We start from the raw sequence: 26455 nt of genomic DNA on the forward strand, positions 1-26455 counted from the left end.
TTTTTTCCCGCACTTATTTCAATATTTTTGACATTTGACGTTTAGAAAACAGCTCCGGACGTGGGTAATTACTGTTCCAAATAATTTGATCAATTATTGATGACGTATAAAGGGCTAATTGGTGACGTCACGTATCTCAACACGGTTATAACTATAACCGCTTGGACGTGTTTGGTTAATACTATTTAGGAACGGTGATTACCGGTAGACTGCTAGGAATCGGTTTTAGTCTAATATATTTGTGTTCTGTGAGTCTAATTTGGAACATGGTAGAAAATAGTTGTTTTATTTGTCCATCCTTGGACTATCCCCTATAGCTACCGACAAACATATTACAGAGATTTCAGGAGATACGGGAATATATTTATTGAATAACAGCGAGCGCGGACTATTAATAAGGTCGCTGGCGACTGACATATGCTGCGTTCTTGCTTCGCGCTAGCTTCACACACATATGCCTAACCTCACTTGTTTGGTTGTAAAAAATTATAAATATTGGGATATGGAACTGTAAAAACCATAAAATAAAATACTGGCTTTATATATTGTTAGAGATGATTGTTTTAAGACGACTATACTCTAGACGAGTCTTTTTGCCGAAAACACTTCAAAAAGTGCCCTCAGCTAAAGTGGATCCAGGAATATCTCGACAAAAGAAAATTCTACAAGAGAGCCCCTCTGAACTTGAAGATTTAGATTTTGATGAACTAGAGTCTGATTTTATGAACGTCCATAAATCACAAAAACAGCATTTGCGTGAAATAGAGGACCAGAAGAAGAAGGAAAAGTATTTAATAGTTAGACAAAAGTATTTTAAGGAGAAATTCCCTAATTTTTTGACATGGCATGATAAAGAGCAAATAAGGTTTCTTTATAGATCAAATCAAGAGGAGTGGAGTATTGAGAGTCTTTCTGAAGGATTTCCTGCTTTGCCAGATGTTGTTAAGGTAAGTACATATGAGAGAAATTCTTCACAATATAGACAGATTAGCTCAATTGGTAAAACACAAAAGACAGGTAACTAAACTTTGAATTCTAGACTAGGTTTAATAGTCCTATACCTACTTGGAACCTTTGGTGTGACACTGATCACAAGGCAGTTTTACCACCAATCAAAACTCTTTTAGTTAGTGGTTTTACTAAGTTTACTGTCTCAATTTCTAAATATTCACTGATCGGGAACTCATAAATCAATGCAGTATTATTATTTATGAGTTGTACATTTTTACACACAAAAACAACAACAGCTTTATATATTGTTGGTAAAGGTCTAGTTTCGAAATTTTCCTTATTATTGTCAAAACATATTTTTATGTTTTTCTTAGAAAAAAAAAATGTCAACCTGTAAGTTTGCTCTTCCTCCATTTCAATATTATTCCTGATAAAATTACACTTATTTTAGGCTTTTTCCCATTATTTCAGATGAAATTAAAATATTCATTGATTTTTTTTTAGAAAAAAAGTCTAGTTTACTATTCTTCCATTTAAATATTGTTCCTGTGAAATTAACACACATTTTAAACCCACTATGACACACTTTTCCTGAGCCTTCTTCTATAATTTGAAGTGTGATTTTTAGAAAAGTTGCAAGACAAGCTTTACCCATGAACATAATAAATATACCTGAACTGCTAATTCAATGAAAAGTAAATGACCGCTACCAGGGAGCCGCCATTTTGCATGATTGTGCCCTTTCGATGTTGGTCACTCTGACAAATTTTAGTTATGCCAATTGTAGGGAAACAAAACAATTAAAGTTTCAATCAACTTGGGATAGATGAATGCACTTTAAAATATTTGTTTTGTATTCTGATAATCTCAAATTTTATAAATCCTAATACCATGAAAGTTATCATCTTCATTTAAATTTTTGCTTGTATTTACTTAACAAATTCAGTTAAAACCAATTTTATTTTCTTTTATTTTTACTATTACGACTTTTACTTTCCTTCTATGTACCACATTAATAGCTACAACCATCTATAAAAATCAAAATATAGATGATTTTAAGAGTTTGTAATTAGCAAGGGTTTATATAGTAAAAATAAACAACTCTATATATTATTCTATCATAAACTCAGACAGATATTTCACAATTAGCTTTGTTCGCGGGAGAAATCCTGAACTACTTCGGAATACATCTCAAATTGCCCAACTTACTACTACATTGCGCATGTTTAATCCCGTACTAATTTGGAATCTAGGTAACCCGCGAACGCCTTTAGAAAATAATTATATTTATTTCCATTTTTTTTTTATTGTAATCTCGACAAGAAAACATATGTATGTTCAAGAAAATATTGTGATATTTTGATTTTTATATTATATTATATTATATTATATTATATTTGACAACACGAAGGTAAACATATTTAAAATATAGGTATATTATAAACAAAAACAGACTAATTGTTTCTAATGAAAAAGAATTTATGTTTTCACAAAAGTTATTAGAACTCGAATAACATAAATATATAATAAGAAAGAAAGAAAGAAAGAAAATAAATATAATATAATAAAATGCACTGTGTTTATTTTTAGAGCTATCAGAGTTTTTAATTTACCTTCTTGTTCACAATACAAGTCATTTAAATGGACATATAATATTACCCTCATGTTGTTGGATTTATATAAAAAATATCGTAATCAAGTTGGGTCTCTCAAATTAAGAAACCTTAAGAAAATGTATGAAATAATTGCAAACAAATTGAAACAACAAATTAATGAAAATATTACGCCTTCGCATTGCGAAAATCGCTGGAAACATTTAGAGAGGATGTACAAAAAATTTATACGAGATCACAACAACAAAACGGGCAGAGGAAGACAAACATTTGAGTATGCAAATATGATAGAATCCACCTTGGGTAAGAAGAGAAATATAAACCCAATGATACTACTTTCGTCAGATACAATTGTTGGTCCGTCATCGTCAGCCATTCTTGAGCCATTATCAGTGGAAAATGAAGTAAATAATAAAATTACAGTCAGGCTAGACGAAAATGAAGCAAAGTAATGTAAAAAAGAAGCAAATAAGAAATCTTTAAAAGCGACGTTCACAACTAGCTATAAAACAATAAGGTTAAAAGGAGACATGTTAAAAGAAATAAGAAATGATTGAAAAGAATTTTGTCAAAAAATTATAGAAATAGAAGAAAACAAATTGTCAGAAAAAATTAAAAAGAATAAGCTTTTGGAAGAATGCAATGATTTTAAAAGAATATATTAAAAAGCAATTAATTTTGCCTTTCTCGGACATTGCACGAATTGAAGTTTTTTGTAGTTATATTGGCTTTAGGATAAAATATTTCTTTGATGTTAGGTAATAGGGGCTTAAGTCAAAAAATATAGTTTTTCAGAAATTGAATTTGAAAATTTAAAAAATTGCTGTAAATCCGATTATTAATTTAAAGCCTGAAGTTTTTGATTTAGTCAGAGTATTTAATTCTTTTTTAGATCAAATACTATTCATTATCTACAAAAGTATATTTTTCAAAATTTGAATGACTTAAGTCTTTATGAACAAAAAAAATTTTTTTTTAGCTTACTGATTTTTAATAAAGGACTTATGTTAGAATGGAGTAACTTTTAATAAGGCTAATAATATCAAAATACATGTTTTAAAAAACACAAACTAACTTTTTTTCCTTAAAAACTAATTGATTCATTTAGCCTAAGTAAGTATTTAATTTTCTTCTTGTTCTACTGCTTCATCCACTAGATCTGGGTCATTATCAATAACTTTAGTATCGGTAGGTAAATTTTGATAAAATTGGTGAAACACTGGTGGCACCAAAGAAAGAAGCGAACACAAGTCTTTCTTTTTCTCTTTTGATATTGGAAGTAACCCTTTAGTATACACAGTTCCTTAACTACCAAATCTTTTAGGTTTTGACTTTTGCCCTATCTCAGAAAGCTTATAATTTTAAAATCTTTAGTATCAGATATAGAACTTTTGTAACGTACCATACCGCCATTATTATATTGTAGCCATTGCACATTATGCCAATAAAACTGTTTCCCGAATATATTTTTCTTTCTGTTGACCATTACTGATTTTAATAACCCGGAAAAATCCAAGAATTCATTTTGCTCCATTTCATGGACTTTAAATGTCTTTTTCTTCCAGTTGTTCTCACCAACTGGTACCAATCGTGTGGATGATATACTGGAACTTCCATTTTCTTTTTTCGCTTTTCTATCATGGAATGATCAACATCACATTCCATATGTGTATGCCCAGATATTAAGAACTTGTGGTTTATCGTTAAATTGGGATTTTCACTTTGGCCTTTATAAACATAGCAGCGACATGACTGTTTCGATTTTGTCCACCACATGTGTTGGAGTAAAAAATTATATTATTTACATCATTGGGCAAATTTTTAATGTGAGTGTACAAGCAGGAAGCAATTTCATTACCTCCCCGAGCAGCCAATGCTTCATGCCACATGTAATGCGTCGATTCTCCATTGCTATCATGCACTATTAAATTATACGTCCAGAGCTGACGTTTATAGAATGCTACTGAAGAAGTTATAAAGGGTGTTGGAAGGCACTGCTGGAGATCAAAACTAAAGCATTTTTTATGGGGATTTATTTTAGCTTCCGTCTTATCTTTAGTTTTTGCTTCGAATGCAGCATTAGCTTAGTTGTGATGCAATTCCAGTTCCTTTTGTAAACGAATTTCATCTTCTTTATTTCCTGATTTAGAAGCAACCTGTATTTGCATACTAAGAGTGTCGCATTTATAGCAGGTATCAACATATGGCTTTTTAAACGATAGTTTTAATTTGTGAAATTCTTTTTCATATATCGTTCTTCCCACGGGATTTTGCCTTCCTTCTTTGTACAGATCGTACATAATTCGCAGATTTAGGTGCGATGGTAGGTACCTTTTATAATTTGTACGTCTTGTATAATGACTCTCGTGAGAAGGGAACGATTTAATATGTGTACGCACTTCATTTAATTCCTGTTCAGATTTTTTATTTACCGAAGGTGTTATACCTCTTTGATCTTCAACAGTAATGCTTTGCATTTTGTTTTTTAAAACCACTTTTATAAACTTTTCCTTTTCATCCAAAGTCTTACAAAAACAATCTTTGCATACAGATATTCTTTTTCCATTTATTTCAAAAAAATATTCGTAAGTTACTTCTCTGTTTTTTGAAGAGTCGCGTTTTCTTTTACGACTTACTTGGGTATCTTTGGAATTAATTAGATTTGCAATAAATGTTGCCCTTTTGCTATGGAATCCTAAGGACCAATATTCATCAAAAATTTTTTTTCGAACGTCTTCATCAGTGTTTGTGAGCATTTTTTTCTACAATCTTTTAAAGGCTTCATATGTCTTGCATTTACCATTTTACCGCTTATATTCACGTAACTTTGTCCAGAATTAATTTTTTCAGTTCTCTCTTTTCTTACAACTCGGGACCACTTTTTTAATGGTTTATCTATATGAACTTTTGCCTTTTCTGCTCCAATTATTGTTGAGGAAGCACTAGGTCCAGCTTGATCAGTTACGTTAAATTTTTCTTGTGATTCTAAAATTTAAAAAATATAACGATCTAAAAACTTAACATACTACTTTGAATATTAGTAGGTACTTACTTTGAATATTAGTAGAGGAAATATTAGCCTTTGACGACTTATTTTTCTCTGAATGGACAATAAATCGATGTTGTCGTCACTGCTTTCACTTTGAGATGGTCCAGGTAAATAGTCCTTATCTGCATAACTGTCATCTGAATTTAAGATAGCTGTCAAATCTGCCGTCAGTGAAGAGGCTGGCGATGATGTTACAGACCCTATATCTGGGATCTGATCTTCTGTTAGCGACACAGCTAAACTTTTATTTATTGTATCGCCGATAACTAGAAATGTAAAATTAGTCAGTAACATACACGATAAAATTGCAAGCAAAAATGGTTCTTTTACTATACCGTTTTAAAAGCATTCACCTTTATTACTTGCTGAATCCAACTGTATATAATTTTCACCCAAAAAATTCTCATCAAAGTCCAAAATATTTGAAAAATCCGAATTAACAGTTGGAGAAGGCATTAAAATTTGGTAACTTGGGTGATCCGTATCAGACATTTCTTCCGTGATCATTATCCGGTGTATGGGAGTGTGAAATAACTGGAATTAATAATTTATATTTTTGTAAATTTATAATGAGGTTATGTTATGTCGTATTAAAATACTTTACTAATAATAAACATAAGACAATTTTAAAAATTATAACAATGATATTTACCTGTTTCTTCACATTTTCTTGCCAATTGCAAAATAAGTTTACTTCTTGCACTCATGTTAACTCAACGATTTTCTACGATAAACAAACAACGACTACACATAAACTTCTAACCACGTGTAAATTCCACATACATAATAATGATAAACTGATACGAAAGTGTTAAGTCAGCAATGCAATTTTAAATTTAAAAATAACGTTAAATTTAAAAATATAAAGGACTTAAATTGACTTAAGTCATTAGGACACTACTTTCCTTTTACAATGTTTTGGTACGAAGGTCTTATGTAAACTTAAGACTCGTATTACCAGACCAGAAATTTTTTTTTTACTTAAGTCTTTTGTACCAATTTATGGGGCCTAAATAAAAACGGTACGACTTAAGTCTCTAATATCACCAGAACGAGCAAAAAATGTTGACTTAAGACCAATATTTTTCGGGATTTCGTCAAAAAGTGACTTAAGACCTTTGTACCTAACATCAAAGATTTATTAAAAGCTTTTGTAGGGTAGATTTTACATTTAGTTTAAAATATGACTAAAAGTAAATGTTATGTATTTTCACATATTATATTTTTCTAAATACAAACTTTATAATTATTTTGAACAAAGTACCTTATTTCCATTATACCTGTGTATGGATATTATTGAATACCTAAAATTCATATTTTAAAAAAGTTATATTCCAAGTTGCAGAGCATTCATTCAACATTAGTTCTTTTTCTTATACCATCCCCGTTCATCTTCAACTTCTTGGCCCATATTTTCTCCACCAAGCATAATCAACGCTTCATTCCTCTTTTCCTGTTCGGCTCTATTTTCTTCAAATTCTATATTATCACTCAGTGATATATTGTGCAAAACAACACAAGCTTTAATAAAATGCAATAACAACAATAAAAATAACCATATTTTCTATATTTTTTAGTATATATGTCGAAATTTTTGTTTCATTAATCTGAAGCAATGTTCAATTAATCATCTATCTATCTATTTATTGAACATAAAAGATAATTAAAGTTCCTTTGCCTTCTAGTTAAATCACCTCTATCTTTAAATGGCGTTAACAAGTGTTTAGTATATGGATATCCGCTATCTCCAATGAGAAAAAAATCACTACATCTTTCTGTTAAAGTATCATTTAACGGTAATGATCGAAAAACTCGGCTATCGTGAACTGAGCCTGGATAACCTATGAATATATCGCGAATTCTCTTTTGATGGTCACATACCTGAGCCTAAAACATACATTTAAAATTGAAGAATTAAGTACTTCATTCACCTGAATAGAGTAAAAATGTTTCCTATTTAAATAGAAATCTGGATCGTCTTGAGGCTTGTCAATTTTAATGTGTGTGCCATCACATTATTACACCTATCACTCCTAAAAAATATTTTTTAGCAAAGCACGTTTCAATTAGTATTTGCTCGTTAGGAGTTGGAAACTTTATATCTTCTGGGGATAAATTTCTTAAAAAGAATGTCACTCTTCGTATAATTTTATGAAGAGAACTTTTTGTTATTCCGAATTATTCCAGAAAAGGCAACTTCATGACCTAATAAAACGTTATAATTTCTCACAAAAAATATTACAGCCCCCTAGAATAACAAACAACAGTGCCACACTTTTGGACCATATTTACATAAATTTTTAATAATTCACTTTTAGGTGAGATAAAATCAACAGCCCCATCTGATCACGAGGGACAGATTCTACAAGTCTCCGAGCTGAGGCCTGCCCCCTCAGAGGTGAGGGTAAAAAAGAGTGTACTCAGATGCAAAATTGGTGTGATATGTTCAATTCCACAGAGGTTAAAACACAAAAAAGTAGATCTTGGATCTCAAAAAGATTGCTATTTAAAAAGAAAAATAGGTCTGAACTTGACTTAATCAAATATAAAAAATATATTTCTGTTTACAAAAAGGTTTTGGTACAGGCAAAAAAGAATAATTTTTTAATAACTATATAACACACTCAAAAAATCCCTCTAAAGCTATTTGGAATGTTGTAAAAAAATGCACAGGGCAGGTGGCAAAAAACAAAATGTCTATTATTGAAAATATTAAGAGAGGTAAAAGTAAAAGTAATTTAGAGAATTTAGATGAAATAAACAATCATTACATAACAAGTTGTTCAGACCTTCAAATAAATCGGGACGAGGCTTTAAAACATGTAAAAACTTCAGAAAAGTCACTATTTTTTCACCCAACATGTCCAAATGAAATAATTTCAATAATTCAGGACCTAAAAAGTAAAAAATCAGTTAGAGGAGACTAGATTCCTGTGCATTTAATAAAATCAAAAACTAAAAAGACTTTTCCAACTGATCTTAAAATTGCAAAAACAATAACAATTTACATGAAAGGGGATGAAAAAGAAATAAAAAACTACAGACCCATTGCTTTGTTAAATAATTTTAGTAAAGTTTTTGAAAAAGTTATATATGAGCGATAACTAAATTTCTTTGAAACAGAAAACTTGATCTCAGATTTTCAAAATGGATTTACGAAAAAAAATCAACAATTAGGACGATATATCAGGCTATATACAGGGTGACAATTTCAAGAGTAGCCATGGCTTGTAATTTTTAAACCGTAAAAGATATAAAAAAATGCTTAAAACCGTTTCTATAGTAACAAGGGGGAACCAAAATGATGAATTTTTTAGGGATATACTATCATCCCCCTAACCCCCAGAGCCACCCCCTTAAAAATTTTAAATTGGAAGGGTAGTCGAGTGATACCTTGTTTGAAAGGTCTATTAATTCCCTATATTATGCGACCCTACTTATAATAATCAATGCATTTATTTTAGAGTTATGCCAATTTTAATATTTTATTAAAGGTTATTTAAGTGTTTTTTAATTTCTTATAAAATTAACATATTTTGAAAATGTCATAAAATATTTAACATTTGAACATTAGTACAAATGGTTAAGAACTAGGAAAACACTCTGCAATATTGCGTTTATTCTATTTTTAAAACAATAAAAATCTGCATTGAACTTTAATTATTTTATTAAATGCTCAAAGTGGCTTCCATTATTTTGCAAGCAAAAGTACAATCTGTTTTCAAACTCTTGACGAACATTTCTAAAAACTTCAGTTGTTAATAATCGGCACTCTTGTGTAATTCTTTGTTTTAGCTCCTCAATGGTGGCAGGCTGCGTTTTGAAAACGACCGATTTTAGGTGACCCCAAAGAAAAAAATCGAGAGGGGTGAGATCTGGCGATCTTGGCGGCCACTCAATAGGTCCTCTTCTACCAATCCATTGGTCTGGATAATGATTATCTAGCCACTCTCTAACAGGCAATACATAATGTGGTGGGGCCCCATCTTGTTGAAAATGCAATAAATTTTCATCAAGAACAAGATCTCCATTTTCATCCCTTTGGTTTTCCAATTCCGTTATTACTAAAGGCTCAACAGTTGTTTCTAACATTTCAGCATAAATTTCTCCATTTAGATTATCATCAATAAACAATGGCCCAATTATATTATTCCCTAGAATTCCGGCCCACACATTTATTTTTTGGGGATATTGGGTGTGCCCTTCCCTAAAAATATGGGGATTCTCATCACTCCAGTAACGGCAGTTTTGCTTATTAACGTTACCGTTTAAATAAAAAGTGCACTCGTCACTGAAACAAATGTTTTTTATAAAACGTGGCTCATTTATTATTTTTTGGGTCATTAATTCACAAAATTCGATCCGCCTGTCTGGATCGTCATCACCAAGTTCTTGAACAATCTGTAGCTTGTAAGGATGGAATTTATTAATTTTTAATATCTTTCGTACTGATTCACGAGACACTCCTGTGGCAGCTGCTGCTTGACGAGTCGACATACCAGGATCCATAGCAAAATGCCCAAGAACCTCAATCTGAGTTGCTTCATCCAGTATTCTTGGCTGGTTTTTCTTTATATTACCTACAAACCCAGTTTCTTCAAATTTTCTTACCAACTTAATTTCAGTATAAGTGTACTATTTATTGGAGTTTTGTTTTGGCTTTTAACAATTCATTTTAGTATCAGAATAAATATTTTTATTCTGATAGTAAAATGAATTGACTAACATTTAAAAGGACATACATATCTCGGAAATGGTTGCATTGATTTTAATGAGTAAGACGGCAAAATATAGGGAATTAATAGACCTTTCAAACAAGGTATCACTCGACTACCCTTCCAATTTAAAATTTTTAAGGGGGTGGCTCTGGGGGTTAGGGGGATGATAGTATATCCCTAAAAAATTCATTATTTTGGTTCCCTCTTGTTACTATAGAAACGGTTTTAAGCATTTTTTTATATCTTTTACGGTTTAAAAATTATAAGCCATGGCTACTCTTGAAATTGTCACCCTGTATATTTATATATAGACAGGGCGATATATATTTATATAAAATATTAAATTTACTGAATAAATGTCGGGTACCAGTTGCTATGATGCTTGACCTATCAAAGGCATTTGACAGTGTCGATTACAGCCTTCTGCAGGAAAAATTGGAGAGGTGTGGAGTGCGTGGAGTTGCTCTGCGACTGCTTGGCTCTTACTTGATTGGGCGTAGTCAGTGTATTGCTGATTCAGGCTATGGGTCGGGGGTGGAAGGGGTATGTCGGGGAGTACCACAGGCCTCCATACTTGGTCCTCTACTTTATATTATTTACACCAATCAGTTACCAGAGGTTGTGACCGCCGCTGTTTAGTTTGCAGATGATGTAAATGTTACTTTGTTCACCGACAATGAAGAAAATATGTCCCAAAAAATCTTCAGCACCTTATCACTACTTGAAAATTAGTTTAATAATAATAACCCTGCTTAATGTGGATAAATCCCAATTTATTAAATTCAACTATAAAAAAAATGCTTATTCATGTACCTATAAAGCAAATCTCAAACAAATTGAAACTCTGGATTATATAACTTTTTTGGGGATCTGGTTAGACCATAGGTTGGATTGGACACATCACATTGACTTTCTTGCAGACAAAATAGCCTCTTACTGCTATGCATTAAAAATAATTTCCATGCATATAAGTGCAGAAACATCAAAAATAGCATACTATTCTTATGTACACTCTCGTCTAAAATATGCAGTCATATTCCGGGGTGACAGCTCGGAGGCAGGTAGGATCTTTGTTCTTCAGAAACGCTGTATCAGAAACATATATGTCCTAAAAGTGATGGAGACTTGCAGGGAAAAATTTAAACAAAGTAAAATCTTAAGACTCCCATGCACTTACATTTTGGAAGCAGCGTTAAGATAATCCAGACCTCTTCTTAGAAACAAATAGGGAACATCCCCATAAAACAAGGCATAAATACAATTTGAAAAATGTTAAATGTAACTTTAGTTTTATTCAGAAAAATGTTCAATATAATCTTATAAAAGAATTCAATAAAATACCTATTGAGATAAGAGCACTCGAAAGCCAAAAATTTAAAACATTTTTAAAACTAATTCTAATTGAAAAATGCTATTATTCAGTTGATGAATTCCTAAATGATACAACTTTCCCGAGTCTGAGCTGATAGATAACATAACACTACTTTTCATTTAAATAATACTTGAATGCATAAATACCCCCTCTCAAATGCCATTGTGTCGTGTGTGTGTGAGCTTTTTTTAATTGTATTGTATTTAAAATTAGTGTAAGTTTTATTTTAGAAATTTTTTTTTTTTGATACATCCTACACCTATTATCGGTTATCATTCTTTTGGATTAATAAAGTAAAGTAGTCATTCATCCAAGACCAATAGCAATTTACTTTTACCTGATAAACAGTTCAAAGTACTGTCTGAACAAAGATCAGCTGTCTTCTTAAAACAGTTTCAAATTTCATACAAAAAATTACTTTTTTTGTTTCATTGGATGTTTTTAATAATGTGTTATTTTGTAATATTTTTAGTTTTCTTTTTTTGTTTATTTGTTGCAATATGTGTTATATTTTATGTACTTTTAAATCGGGAAACTAAACATTTGACTTGAGTTTTAATTACCCTGAGTAACCACTAAGTTGAAGTAATGTTGTCAATTTTAACATTAGACCCTAGATTTTCTAGTACATTACTTGAATAGCCCTCGTTAAGGGTTAGTCAACCACGACAATAAATAATGTCTTGGAGGTTTTCTTATTAAAATTGTAAATATTTTATGTTCAATTTTGACACTCTCATACCCTTTATTCTCTAGCTACTCTTTTAAGTATGTATTTTTATTTTATAGAGGTTTTAATAAATCTGATGAAGTAGGTAAGGAAAAGGGGTGTAGACATTAGTTTACAAGTATTTTAAAGTGTTTAAAAGTAACTCATTCAATATGTGCATTCTTTTTAGAAAAAACGTCTTTTTCAAAGTCTCATCATTAGATCAAGTACTGAAAATTAGAGAGAACAACCAAACATCAGGATTGTGTATCTGTAGATTACATTATCTATACTTATTGGTGTAGTTAATATACTTTATAATTAACATAACACAATGGAAATTTTGTCAACAAAGTTTTACATGTGCCACATTCGTTCTTTTTTTCTGTACTTTAGAAAAATAGTTCAATATGTCTAAATCTAATATGTCTTCACAACAAATATTCCTGATATTGTACTGCATTTGATCTATGGATTCTGTAAAAAATAAAAACAGCAAATACCTGTCAGACCACCGGAGACGGCCGCTCATCGACGAGAGGAAGCGGTATTGCCATTATTTTGGATATTGCCTTATCCTTTCATCAATTCGTCAAAGTCAAAAATAGCTTTATTACTACTAACATAATGTTAATAAAGTATCATAATATAAAGCCTTAAACATATTTGACAATATAATGTTTAATGTTTTTCAAAAATATAAAAATTTTAACAATTCTTACATACATAGAACACACGCAACACAATTAAAAAAGTACAAATAAAATTGTAAGAAGTCACATCATGTTATGCAAGTAATGCCTCACTATCAAAGTGTTGTATTTGTCTTAAGAATAAAATGCTTTTGCAAGTAATTTTTTTTTATATTTCTCCTAAAATATTCTTCACAATTTTTTACCCTTATATAAAGGAGTAGATGGTTAAAAAGCTTTCTGCCCCCATACACAATAAACGACCTACTAAAGTAATCTACTCACTTTTTAAGACAGGCAGAGGTCAAGAGAAAATTATTTGTAGATTGTAACTTGAGGAGGGGAAGCTAAGCTGAGGGCGATATTTTTTATGTATAAGCCAGTCTTTCTAAAATAAAAATGAAAAGAAAAGCTACACATATGTAGGGTATTTTTTTTTCCAAAATAGAGAGCTGAACAAATACTGAGAGACAGACAGCGCAAAACACAATACCATATCTCATAGATGAGCCTTAGGGTACGTTCCGTAACATAACCTTGGTGAATCGTCGGTTAGAAGCGGTATTTTTACGGTTCCTGAAAATATCGGTTTGAAATAAAACGCTCTGGTTTGTTGTTGGTCGTTGGTCTTGTTTTCGTTTGTTAATATTAAATTACAAATTCTATTTTTGTGATATAGGTACCTATTTTGTTGGAACATTTGAGCTCCTGCTCCTAAGCAGTGATGAAAGCTCTAGTAGTAGGGATGATGAAGAAATGAGTCCTGTGCATAAGTGTTTTTTTCAAAAATTAAGGTTTGTACCTTTTTAAAAAAATGAATAAATACATACCTCCTATCAAGATCAAGTCCTGGATTTGAATTGCAATCAAGTATATTGAATGCAATGAATTGAATGAAACAATCAAATGATCAAATTTCATAAACAGGAAAAAACCATGAAAAAATCCAACCAAAACTTCATAACATAAAGAATAAATACGTTTAATCCACGACATCCGTAGGAATAACCGAAGGTACCGAAAAAAATGATCGGTCGTTTTGGTTGACATTTGCAATCAATTTTTCAGGAACCGCTTTTCATAACCAAAAATCGAACTAAATTTCAGAAATTGTATAGTTATGGAACGGTAACCGGCACAACCGGAGGAACTGGTTAAGTTCCAAAACTTACCCTTAATAACTAATATCTTAATATCTAAATAAGAGCAGGGTAGGCAATTTTAGCCACATCAAGTCCCAGAGAATGTGTCATTACTCTAATAGCATAACAGTTTGATGATAGCTTTCCTATTAAAGAGAAGATATGATTTTCAAATTTTAGTTGCTCATCAATTGTTAGACCCAAAAATTTGCATATTTCAGAAGGACTTATTGTTTAATTTTGTAAAGTGGCAGTTCCCAAGTTCCATTTAAAAGTTAAAATATTAGTTTTAGAAATATTAAAAGTTAATCTATTAGATTCATACCATGACTTTAAATGAATTAAATCTTCATCAATAATATTCTTTAATCTCTTGGGATCAGTGTCGTGCCAAAGTATTGTCGTATTATCCGCAAAGATAGTAAATTGGTCCGTAATTGGCATTTGAGAGATATAATTGACATATAGCAGGAACAACATTGGTCCAAGAACAGAACCTTGGGGCATACCCGCATCCATATGCCGACGGAATGACATTCAAATTCAAATAGTTTATTGTCCAATAGGAAAATTTCCAATTACAAGACAATCGAAATAATTAAAATTAAAACAGTACAAGTTATAAGCACCTTAAATAAGTAGTACAAAAAAATAATATAAAAAATAATATAAGATCCAATATAGAGTGATAACAAAATTTAAAATTTAAAACAATAGCATAATTGTAAGAATATAAGACACACTAACCAAATGATAACAATCACAGAAAAATAATCAGGTATCATTCAAATTAAGAGAGGAACACGTCCTTTTTTAAAAACATATTCAGTGCTGCTAAAGATGTCGACATCTATAGCATTCATCTGATTATACCATGTGCAAGCACGGCACAGTGGAGCTTTCCTGGACAGATTTGTTAAGTTAAGAGAGGGATAAAATATATGGTGCCTCCTTGTATTGGCAAGAGGAACAAATAGAGGTAGCCTCTCTAAGAGCTCAGAACAATGAATTTTATTATTGCAAAGTTTATATAAAAATATCTGACTAGAGAGAATAGTATTTTGCTTTAGTGACAAATAGTTGAATCTATTCAGCAGGTACTCCTGTTCCACACCTCTTACTGGAGTATATCCCATCCAACTTAACAGAAAGTAACTTTAAGAATCTGCGCTGTACATACTCCAGTCTGTTAACATGAAGATCATAGATGGGGAACCACAACATAGAGCCATACATTAATTTAGACTTTCAGTCAAGCTGGATATATTCTTAAATTGAGAAGTGGACCTTACTATAAACCCGAGGGATTTTAAGGCTGAACCAGTGACCTGTGCTACATGCTGGTTGAATGTGAGCCTCTTATCTACTTCAATGCCCAAATCCTTCACTGAAGAACAGTCTAGCAACTGAGAATCTGAGAATCAGAAACTGAGAATATGGGTATAAAATCTCTTCATGAAGAATGGAAATTGTCATTTTTTTACATTTGTCACAGTTTAGGGGTAGTTTATTTCTTTCACACCATTCAAAGACCCTATTCATGTCCTCTTGCAGCTTCAGGCAGTCCAGCATAGTACGAATGATACGAAACAACTTCAGATCATCAGCGAATAAAAGACAGAAACTCTCCATACAATCAACTAAATCATTAATAAATAGATCGAACAGCATTGGGGCGAGGTTACTGCCTTGGGGCGCACCACTCGAAGCCACGTAATACTCAGACCCAAAACCATTAAATTCAACATACTGAAGCCTACCAGTCAGATAGGATGACTAGATAGGATACACCAGACAAGAATGAAATCCAGCCAAAGCCAGTTTCCGTGCCAGCAAACAGTGATCCAGCCGATCAGAAGCCTTCGAGAAGTCTGTGTACAGCACATCCAACTGGCTTTTCTGATTTATAGCTAGATATGCTGTTTCATGACATATCATTATCAAAGAATACTCTTTGTGTTCTTCCAGATAGGTAAGAATGAAACCAGTCGAGAGCAACTCTGAATCCATAGGTTTCTAGTTTCTGCAGCAGTATTGTATGACTCATATAATCAAACGCCTTAGATAAGTCACAAAACACTGCCGCCGCACTCTCCGCAGCATTCAACGTATGTACCCAGTTTTGCCCGAAATCTGAACTGCTGATGGTTAAGACATTATGCCGTTTCAAAAATTCCATCATTCTAGTTTTTACCAACAAGCTTGCCAAGCGTGGGATGCAAGGCTATGGCCTCAACCTGTATAATAAAAAAATACTTAGATAGAATGAAGATCAATCTGTGGCTTTCATTAATTAGCAACACTAAGATGAGTGGGAAACATCTAAAGACTGAATAAAAACATCAATCTGAAATACTTGATTTTTTTATATTGAATGTGTTTTTTATTCTTTGGATAGTATAAAAAAACACATTCAATACTGTTCTTTTAATTATTAAAAAGATTTTAACTGAATGTTATTGATTTTCACTTCTACACACTCAAAACACACCATTTTCTTGAAGGTTTTGGGCTGTATTGCAAAAAGAGTGATCATCTTACTCAAAGTTAGTCTTAACTACAGGTTATATTTTTATACAATTCTCTAAATATCTCTTGTATTCTGCGACTTTGGCGGAAGTTTAGTTAATGTAAAAATGTATTTTTTATTTAAATTTTAACATCCTGTATTCCCGAAGGAATTGGTCAAAATAAATTAATGCCTAGGATATTTATTCCTGGCTAATTGTATTTTTTGCATTAATTGTTTGCCTAACAATAAATGAAATATGCTTAAACTGAATACACTTGGGCAGGCTCTTATTATAGAAATAAGATTAAAAATGAACACTCCTTTTTTTAGAAAATGCCAACATTTTGAAGTTCATATTTGATCTGACTAAAGGTTAAAACTTAAGCAATTTGTTAAACAAGAAATTTGTATTAATATAGTAATCTTAAGTACATTGATTGATATTTTTTGATTCCACATTTAACTTTCGTTTTTTGTTATTTTTTAGAAAATTGTAAAAGGCAAATGGACGAAAAAAAATATAACCCAAATTTCTAATCACGACAATGCAGTTTTGAAAAACTGGAATGATTTCAAACAAGGAAAAATGGACCACTTGCCAGATGAAATTAAGGAGCATCTGCAGAAATTTTCCAGGAGGACACTTAAGTTCGGCCCCTTTCAAGAGTCATATTCTGAAGAAATTATTGAAGCTAGGTCTCAAACTATATCTAAAGCTGATGGCGAATTTTCTGAAATAATAAAAAGCTATGAAAAGATAAAAAATCGGAATAGTGAACCAGATAAATCAGATAATCATACTTTAGCTCGAACCGGTTTTGTTGACGAAATAATCTCAACAACTAAACAAAATAGGGGTAAAATGATGACATTTAAAGAGCTGCAAAAAGGTGTTGAAGAAAATATATCAAAAGGACGAGATATATCGCTTCAGGACAGGCTTTTACAGAACGCACAACTTCCCAAGAAAGACAGTAACATCGTAGACATTAAACAAGAAGATGTTAAAAATATAGTAGAACATAGGCACGAAACAAATGGCAATAAAGTTGGTTTTATCAAAAAAACAAGTAAAGATTTATCCCATTTAGTTTATCCCGAGAAAATACAAATTCCTGATGATATTTATAAGAGAGGATATACATATAAGTTAAAGGATTGTTATTATGATAGTGACGGAGCGTTTCTTTATAGAGTACCTGGAATGGGCTAAAATTCAATATAAAATTTGTTTCGGTTAATTTTATTTTTGTTTTATTTATTGTTTTGTAGCTTAAGAAATTCAAGCCACCGCCATCGGGTGGAGAGACGGTCTACCCGCTCGACGGAAACAACAAATTAGTTATCGAATGATAATAATTACCAACTTGCATTGCTGAATTTTGACGGCCCGGCGTAAATCTTCGGCTTAGTATATGTTTCGCAGTTATTATTTATTAGTTATTCTATTTCATTTAAAGTATTCATACATTTTTCCCTGACATTTTATTAGTTATAATGAATAATAATCCTAAAAAACGCCCGGGTGGTACCAAGTGCGAATATTTTAATTGTGGAAATTCACGAAGAAACTCTACAGTTAGAATGTTTAGGTTTTCTGTTAAAATTAAGGATATTTGTGATCAATGAATATTAAATTGTGGTAAGTAATTTTATGTCGGGTATATTATAAGCAATAATTTCTTTTATGATAGTTTTCGTAATAGTTGGCTACTTTATTGTGAAACTTAATAAAAACTTGCGGTTAAGGAAAAATAAACAGTTGTTAACAAACAAGCTGGGAACTAGCACGTCTAACCTAAACTGAAGACCGGTTTTACTATGATTAAGAACTTTTTAGATACTTTTAAATTAACCTTAAATATTAAACAATCCCAATATATATATATATAACTTTTTCCATAACAATGGCAAATAGACCTATATTTGATCAAATTAAGCTTGAAAATATAAATGAAGCTCTACAAGAGTTATCCCATATTAAATACTTAGGCATTGTTATCGACAGGCATCTGAAGTGGGATTAGCATGTGCTTTATCTCAATAAAAAAATAAGATTCCTTATTCATAAGTTCTATATTTTACGCAGCATTTTGAGCTTAAATTAATTCTTATGATTTATTAGGCACTAGTGGATCCTCTTCTGAGATATGGCACTATTGTGTGGAGTGGAATGTATGACTCCCACATAAATCAATTAAAAGTAGCTCAGAATTATATCTTAAGAATAATTTTAAATAAATCTCGATTATACCCCTCAAATCAATTATATTCTAATGAAATAAATGGCGTAAAAATGTTATATATCCTTGCAGTGTGCAATTTTGTGCATGGTAATAAAGAATTAAAATCAAATGTTTGTCATATCTGTGAAACTCGAGCGAAGCTAATAATCTAAATATTCCACAATCTACGTGTGACTTAAATTTACATTTAATGTCATATCTAGGACCCAAATTTTACAATTTAATCCCTGAAAATATTAAGAATGTGCTAAAAAACAAAAGCTGTAATATTCTGTTTAAAAGATATTGTTAGGAAAATCGTCAAAAGTTTTTACGTCTATTTTAAATTCTTTTATTTTTATATACTATGGGTATAGGTAGTATGCAATGTTTGTAAATTGAAATTTTATAGTATTAGTAAGTATAGGTAAATCTATTATTTATATATCTAGCGTTATTTATATATAGGAATTCATTGAAGAATTTTTTTGCCTTTTGCAACATGCCAAGTCCCTTCTGTGTTCTCAGATATTAATCTAATTAGAAAAGTAGTTTAAGAGCAGGGGAGGTAAGTATTTCTGTTTTTGGCTTCCTCAAAGATGAACAACCTAAAATTAAATAGCCAAAAGCCATACCTAGAGATAATTGGGCTCCTACTTAATATTTTGTGGTTAGTGCCATGCATTTTGACCCGAATGATATTATCTGTGAGGATGATTATCTTTTACCTGATGGCACACTCACTAAGATTAAAGCAAGATTAGTTTGCTCAGCAGTGCCTCAAATTTTTCCAAATTTACCTGCATATTTAACAAAAACAGTGCCTCTTCCTAGAAAAAGTCTAGATGAAAGAAATAAGAAATAGTGAACAACAAAAACATAAAGAACTTGCCAATGAAGCCTCTGAGCTACTTGATTTCATAACAAATTTTCAAGATCTTATGAGTAATTACTCCCAAAAAATTCTAATATCTAAAAATTGTTGGGGATGCAAAACTATATTTCTATACTTTAAACTTGAATGATGCTTGCATAAATATTATTAATCAAATATCAATAGTGACCTAACAAGTCTTTTTAAAAAATGAGTTGTCCCAAAATGACCTAAAATAGATTTTACCTTTCGAATTGAAATTAAGTAGGTGGTCTCAACTCAAAAATCTATTAACTAGGTATAAGTCTTCTGATTATTGTGAGCTTAATAAACCATACTCTTCATGTCTAGAAAATTTTCATGACTTCATTAACCAAAATTCAGATTTGTTAAAACAGGCGTTAAATTTATTGGAAAGTTCTGATTTACACAACTTAGAGTATGGACAAGATAGTGACATTTGTAATCGAGTAATACTTTTAATAGACCAAATAACTTTACTTATCTTAAAGCAAAAACGTTATTGCCCATCAACTATAGTAATGTCTTTTATGTTATATATTATATCCCCTTGCGCATATGAATTGCTTAGAGATTATTTTAATCTACCTACCAAGAGGTATCTACAGTATCTTTCTTCTAGCTTTGATGTGTCACCAAATTCTGACTTAAATAAAACTAACGATAATGATAACACCACTAATTATTTAAACATTGTATCCACTTCTTTAGCACCGACTGAGAAAGTTGTTAATTTATTAACTGATAAAATTTATGATAAATATATATTATATATTTATTATTATTAACGGCGCCTATACATATTTGAAACAATAAATCAATCACATAAATAAAATATTCTCATTTGTAAATAAAGCAAAATCAAAATTGAACGTCCATCTCGGCAGAGTCGCGCTTTCAAAGCGTAAACGAATTTGAATCTCCCACGTGGTGCGACGTTGCTCGAAGTTCTCTTTCAATATTGGGAGTAATGTTTTAATTGATTTACAGCAAGCAATTTCAGATTTCTGGTATAAATTATTTTATGTATTTATAAGAAAATGTGATTTTATTTATTACTATTATGTTTTTGTATTGTCAATATTCAGTCTTAAATAAAATCAAAATAAGTTGATTTGAATGAAGAAGTTTTACTTTTCAAATGTTTAATTTTTAACTTGATTTGACTATTATAACTACATATTACAAAATGTCTGGCCTTTCAGTTTCTTTTCCACAATTAAAAAATTTATTTAAATTTTCCTGTAAATATCCTTCGTGTAAGAGTATGTGTATTTTAAATGGTTTTGATAAACATAGTAATAAAATATTTTTTCAAGTTCCTTCAGTCCCCATTACAAGAAAAACATGTAGAAAGATAAGAAATTAAAATTTTATTAAGACTTTGAGTTATAAAATTTGTTCTGATCAGTTTTGTCCAACTTTTAATAATGCTGATACTACTGGCCTTACACTACGATACATATTTATTTAAACATTTATTTTTTCTTTTCACATGAATCATTTAGTGAATTTATTTCATGCTCGTATCATACCACTTCCTATTTTCACTGAGACGAGACAGGTGAATAGACTAAGAGAGCTTGTTAATTGATTATTGCAGTAAATTAACCCATTTAGATACATAAAATAAAGCTGTAGAGTTTTATTTTTATTCTGATCAATATATGATGCTAATACCTAATCAAAAAGGCCCTTTTCTCTATAAGGAATCTTTTTGGAACTTTTCTCCTATAAGGCACGTTAAACTGTGAAGTTAGTTACAACAGTTTCTGTTGTCAAGCGAGAGGACGCTAACTGATTTGTCAGAGGAATTTCTATCAGTTTGTATGCAACAACCACTTCTCTTTATTTTTGTGTTTTGTGGTGGCAAGGTCGAAAATAAAAATCGATACGGATCCTAAGTGAAAGATTCCTCCTCTATACCCAAAGCAGAGAAACGCCAAGTCAGAAATCCATAAACAAGGGAAGCAAGGAGAGCAAAGTCCCATAAATCAAGAAATCCGCGTTGCGATATTAACACCACCACTTATAAATTTGAGATGAAGAATAAGTGTCATTAAAAATTGTTACTTTATTTGACTGATAATTAAAAATAATCTATTTTATGCTTCAGTTGAGTAATGAATGGAGCATTTGCCGTGTTATAATAAAAATTAAATTAACTAGAAAAATAAAATGCTATATTGTACTTTAAATTTCCATTTGGGGCACCTTGTGATCCTCCGCTACAACCCTCAGGTATCATTTGCTTATATATTGATCTCAACATTTTCCTGATTAATAACAAAATTCTTACATTGAATAATACATTCATACTTATAATACCAAACATCACTACTAGAATGTTTGTCACTATTCTCTAGTTAATATTTTCAAAAACTTCTCTTAATTTGATTTCATCTTTACCACATAGCTTATTACCCAGTTATTTATCTGATAGATAAAGGTCTTTAGAGATATTCATGGTTAGAAAACAAGAAATTATACAGATTTGATCATGTTAGATCGAGAAATTAAACTTAAATACTTGGTTTTGAATACAAGATAATCTGCATTTTAATAAATACACAGTTCGACGTATGATTTTTTTAGATCTAGTTTAGTGAGCTTAACACATTCTATTCAAACTTTCGTTTTCCGAGGCTTTCAATTTGAACATGTAAGTCTTTATTTGAAATTTCAGATTGCTCTGGACCGAAATTAGTTTCTGCACTGTCTAGTTCAGTCTCCAAAAAGGCATAGTTTTTGATGTTTTAAATATCACTAGCATTACAATTTATGAAAAACAATAATAACAACAAAACAAGAATCAGAGCAATAATAATAAAAGTAGCGATACGTTATAAAATTAGCACTCTTTAAAGACACCTTATAAGTGGGAATAAACTAATTAAAATCCAGCACGCCAGCAGTATTCACTCTAATACCGTATCGGCCAGTCTACAATTCAAAACCAAGCTCGAGCAAAAAACATGTTGGCTTTGTTGCTTACATGTCACACGCATTACAGACGCTCAATATCTCTCTTATTGTCCAGCAACTGAGAACTTACGCCCGAAAAGAATGCGGGCAAAAAAATTAAATGGCTCTGAGATATTGCCAGATTGTCACTCTCCAAATCCTTTTATATGTGTTAATATTTCTTTGCATTAAGGTTAAGTATTAAATATCCTGTATATAATATACTATATTCACATCTCATAATATACATATATTCTTATCTTCGAAAATTGTAGTAATGTATCTATTTAAGTTTATAATACATTTACATTGTAAAACAAATTATGTCTCTTTTATAAATACTCAGATTTATTCACAAGGCGGCAACAAAGCCTCATTTTGCCAGCGTACTATGTATTAAATACGGAAATATCACATCGTGATTGGTCAACAGGCGATAAACGGTGCAGTTTTCGATGGGGTTTTTTGAATAAATAATGTATCTGCTGGTGTTCTATTTATTTCAGTTTTCTGCAAGTTTAGTTTACGCATAGGCGTAGCGAGGATTCCATTAATATCTGGATTACATGGACGTTGGCGTTTGTGGTTCTTTCTATTATTTATTATTGTTGTATTTCTTGTATCGTTTAGTCTTTAAGTTTTTGAGTATTTAGTTTTAATTTGTGTTGTTATCTTTATAGACAATTGATATAATCTTCTTGAGTTTTTAAATATAATATTTACAGTAAGCATGATTTGACTTTACTGAAAAAGAAGATAAAGATAAAAAGTAAACTAAAAATACTAGCATAAAAAAACTTATTATTTTTAATTTTTATAGCCGATTCAATTTTGTAAACAAAGTTTTTTGTATGTAGGTTTGTATACGGAAAGCTTTATTTGGCCTTATGATGGAAGGAAATAGGTTTTTAAAAGGAAAACATCTAAACTGGCAATCAATGGAAATTGTTACAAATGTTTATAGAGGTTGCGATGAGGAAGCTCAAAACAATGCATTTAAAATTCCTCTAAAGAGAAAATTCGATCGTGTTTGCATGTACACTGGCGTCTCTAAGTCCACTATACAGAAGATTCACAAACAAGATGAGAAAAGAAATAGAGATAGGCCAAATGATGTGCTTGTGCCACCGCCTAACAAAAAATCTCGCTTTTCTGTTAAGAATGACTTTGAAGTTTTACGCCATATAAGGCGCACAATTAATAACTTTTACCAGGAATTAAAAATTGTTCCAACGACGACCAAACTTCTACAGAAGTTGCGAGAGACCATTGATTTTCCATATTCCAAGGAAACTTTAAGATGTTTACTAAAAGCAAACGGGTTTTACTTTAGGAAATGTCAAAACAAAAGGAAAATATTGATGGAAAGGCCCTCTATACTTCATTGGCGGTATAAATATATAAACGCGATACAGAAGTATAGAAATGAAGGAAGAAGTATAGTATATATTTATAGACGAAACCTGGGTCGACAACGATTTGACTTTTCAAAAGTGTTGGCAAAGCACTGATGTTTTTGGTATTACTAGTAACATCAGAGCAAGTGGTAAGAATTTTTTGTAGTTAATTAAATAAATTGAGGGTTTAAATGTAAGCATTAAAATTTCGTTATAATTATAGTGTTTAGCTAAAAAACTTAGTATAAAAAGTTTTTTTTCTTGCTATAATACTTTATATACATTTTTTTAGGTCGTTTGGTTATTGTTCATGCGGGTTGTCAGAATGGCTTTATTCCCAATGCCAGTTTGATATTCAAAGCTGGTCAAGCAACTGGGGAGTATCACGGACAAATGAATCGTGAAAATTTTATGAAATGGCTGGAGGAAAAATTAATTCCCAATATTCCGGCTAATTCAGTGGTCATCTTTGATAATGCACCATATCATTTCGTGCAAGAGAATAAAGTGCCGACCAAATGAAGCACCAAGAAAACTATGATCGATTGGTTGACGGCAAATGGTAAGTAAAAACGCATTATTTGTATTTATATTAAAAGAAAAAATATCTGCGAACAGCTACAATTGATATGGTAAAGTTTTGCATTTTATGACTCATCAAAGAAGAAAATATACTTATAATAAGTTTGACTCTGGGGTTAGGGATAACCCTGGATTGAAAAATCGGTCCTTAGAGATATATTTATTTCTACATTAACTTCGCGGTATATTAAATATTATTTTTTAAACGATAATAGTAGGTTACCTACTGACCACAAAATGCATAAATTTTTTCATCCTCTATACTTACTTAAAGAAAAAAAAATTAAAAATACTGTTTAATACCTTTAGGGTATCAATAATAAATTACTTTTAGGAATATCTCGCAACCCAGCTGAACGCAAATGGGAGTTGTTCCAGTTGATTTAACAACATAAACCACCTGAGGATGAAAAAAACTACGTAGTAGATAGAGTATTACGTTCATATGGACATACTCCGTTGCGTACACTACCTTATATGTGCGATCTCAACCCAATCGAACTGATATGGGCCCAGTTGAAACATTTTGTTCGTAGTCGCAACACTACTGGCGACATATCCATTAAAAATTTAATTAAACAAGTACAACTGGGCATTGCTTCTATCACACCTGCAGGTTGGGCTGAATGCTGTAAACATGTAGTAAATATTGAAAAAAATACTACGAAACTGATCAATACATGTAAGAGGTAGAACCACCACTAATTATCCAGCTTGGCGAGGAAGATAGCAGTGAAGATGAGTCCGATGAAAGCGATGCCGAAGAAAATACCAGTGACGAGGACTAATAAATATTACATTTTAGAATAAAATATAATAAATAAATTTTATGTATGTTTAAACGTTTTCGATATATACAGGGTGATTGGAAAGTACAACTATTTCTTGACATAGTGATTCTAGAGGTCATTTGTGACAAATTCATCCCTATCACCTGGGGGTCTAAAATTTACGAACTCCGAGATATAACCCCGTTTTAAGAATTTTTTCATATCCCGCCTATGCTAATCTTAAAAAGAAAAAATCAAAATCTTATTGAATTACTTATTTTTTGATAATCAATTGATTATTTTTTAAAGTATTCAAACAAATCACTAGTAAGGTAGTTACTTTTTATTTTTTTAAATTAATTCTAAATACCTCTTGCTAATAATATTCTAAATTTTTGCAGTTTAACAGATTTCTTTTTATTTAAAAAATATCGCGGGCCTAACAGTTTAAAAAAGAAAATCAATAGATTGTCAAAAAATAAGTAATTCAATAATATTTTGATTTTTTTTCTTTTTAAGATTAGCATAGGCAGGATAGGAAAAAAATCTTTATTTCAGGCATATATTTATAACTTAACATTATTCTATGTAATATTACACCATATTACTACAAGTATATTTATTTACTAAATACCACATTTTTATTCTATTAAATATATTAAGTTTTATTAAAGAAAAAAATTTTGCACGCCTATGAATCGAAGAATATCAATACGTTTTTATGGGCATTTCCCCTCTGCGTCTCTGTTAAGTTAAAAGTTGGCCTATAATACCAAAATTGATCGTTGCACTGGCCGCCATCTATTTTTTTATTCGAACTGACTTCCTATAGACTGTACCGGGTGTACAACTAAGAGAGGTCGC

At 31.0% G+C, this 26455-nt stretch overlaps 1 protein-coding gene across 1 annotated transcript; it reads left to right on the top strand.

Moving 5' to 3' along the window:
- The first annotated feature begins 446 nt into the window (after positions 1–446).
- Positions 447–18000, top strand: LOC126734387 (uncharacterized). Its single transcript, XM_050437990.1, has 2 exons — positions 447–947; positions 17246–18000. The coding sequence occupies exons 1-2, from the start codon at positions 555–557 to the stop codon at positions 17969–17971; spliced, it is 1119 nt and encodes a 372-aa protein (XP_050293947.1). The 5' UTR covers positions 447–554; the 3' UTR covers positions 17972–18000.
- The last annotated feature ends 8455 nt before the right edge of the window (positions 18001–26455 follow it).

The sequence above is a fragment of the Anthonomus grandis genome, chromosome 3, assembly GCF_022605725.1.
Source record: "Anthonomus grandis grandis chromosome 3, icAntGran1.3, whole genome shotgun sequence".
NCBI lineage: Eukaryota > Metazoa > Arthropoda > Insecta > Coleoptera > Curculionidae > Anthonomus > Anthonomus grandis.

Coding starts and splice junctions, on each gene's coding strand:
- LOC126734387 (XM_050437990.1), top strand. CDS start 555: ATGATTGTTTTAAGACGACTATACTCTAGACGAGTCTTTTTGCCGAAA. Junction 948..17,245: donor CTTTGCCAGATGTTGTTAAG/GTAAGTACATAT, acceptor GTTATTTTTTAG/AAAATTGTAAAAGGCAAATG.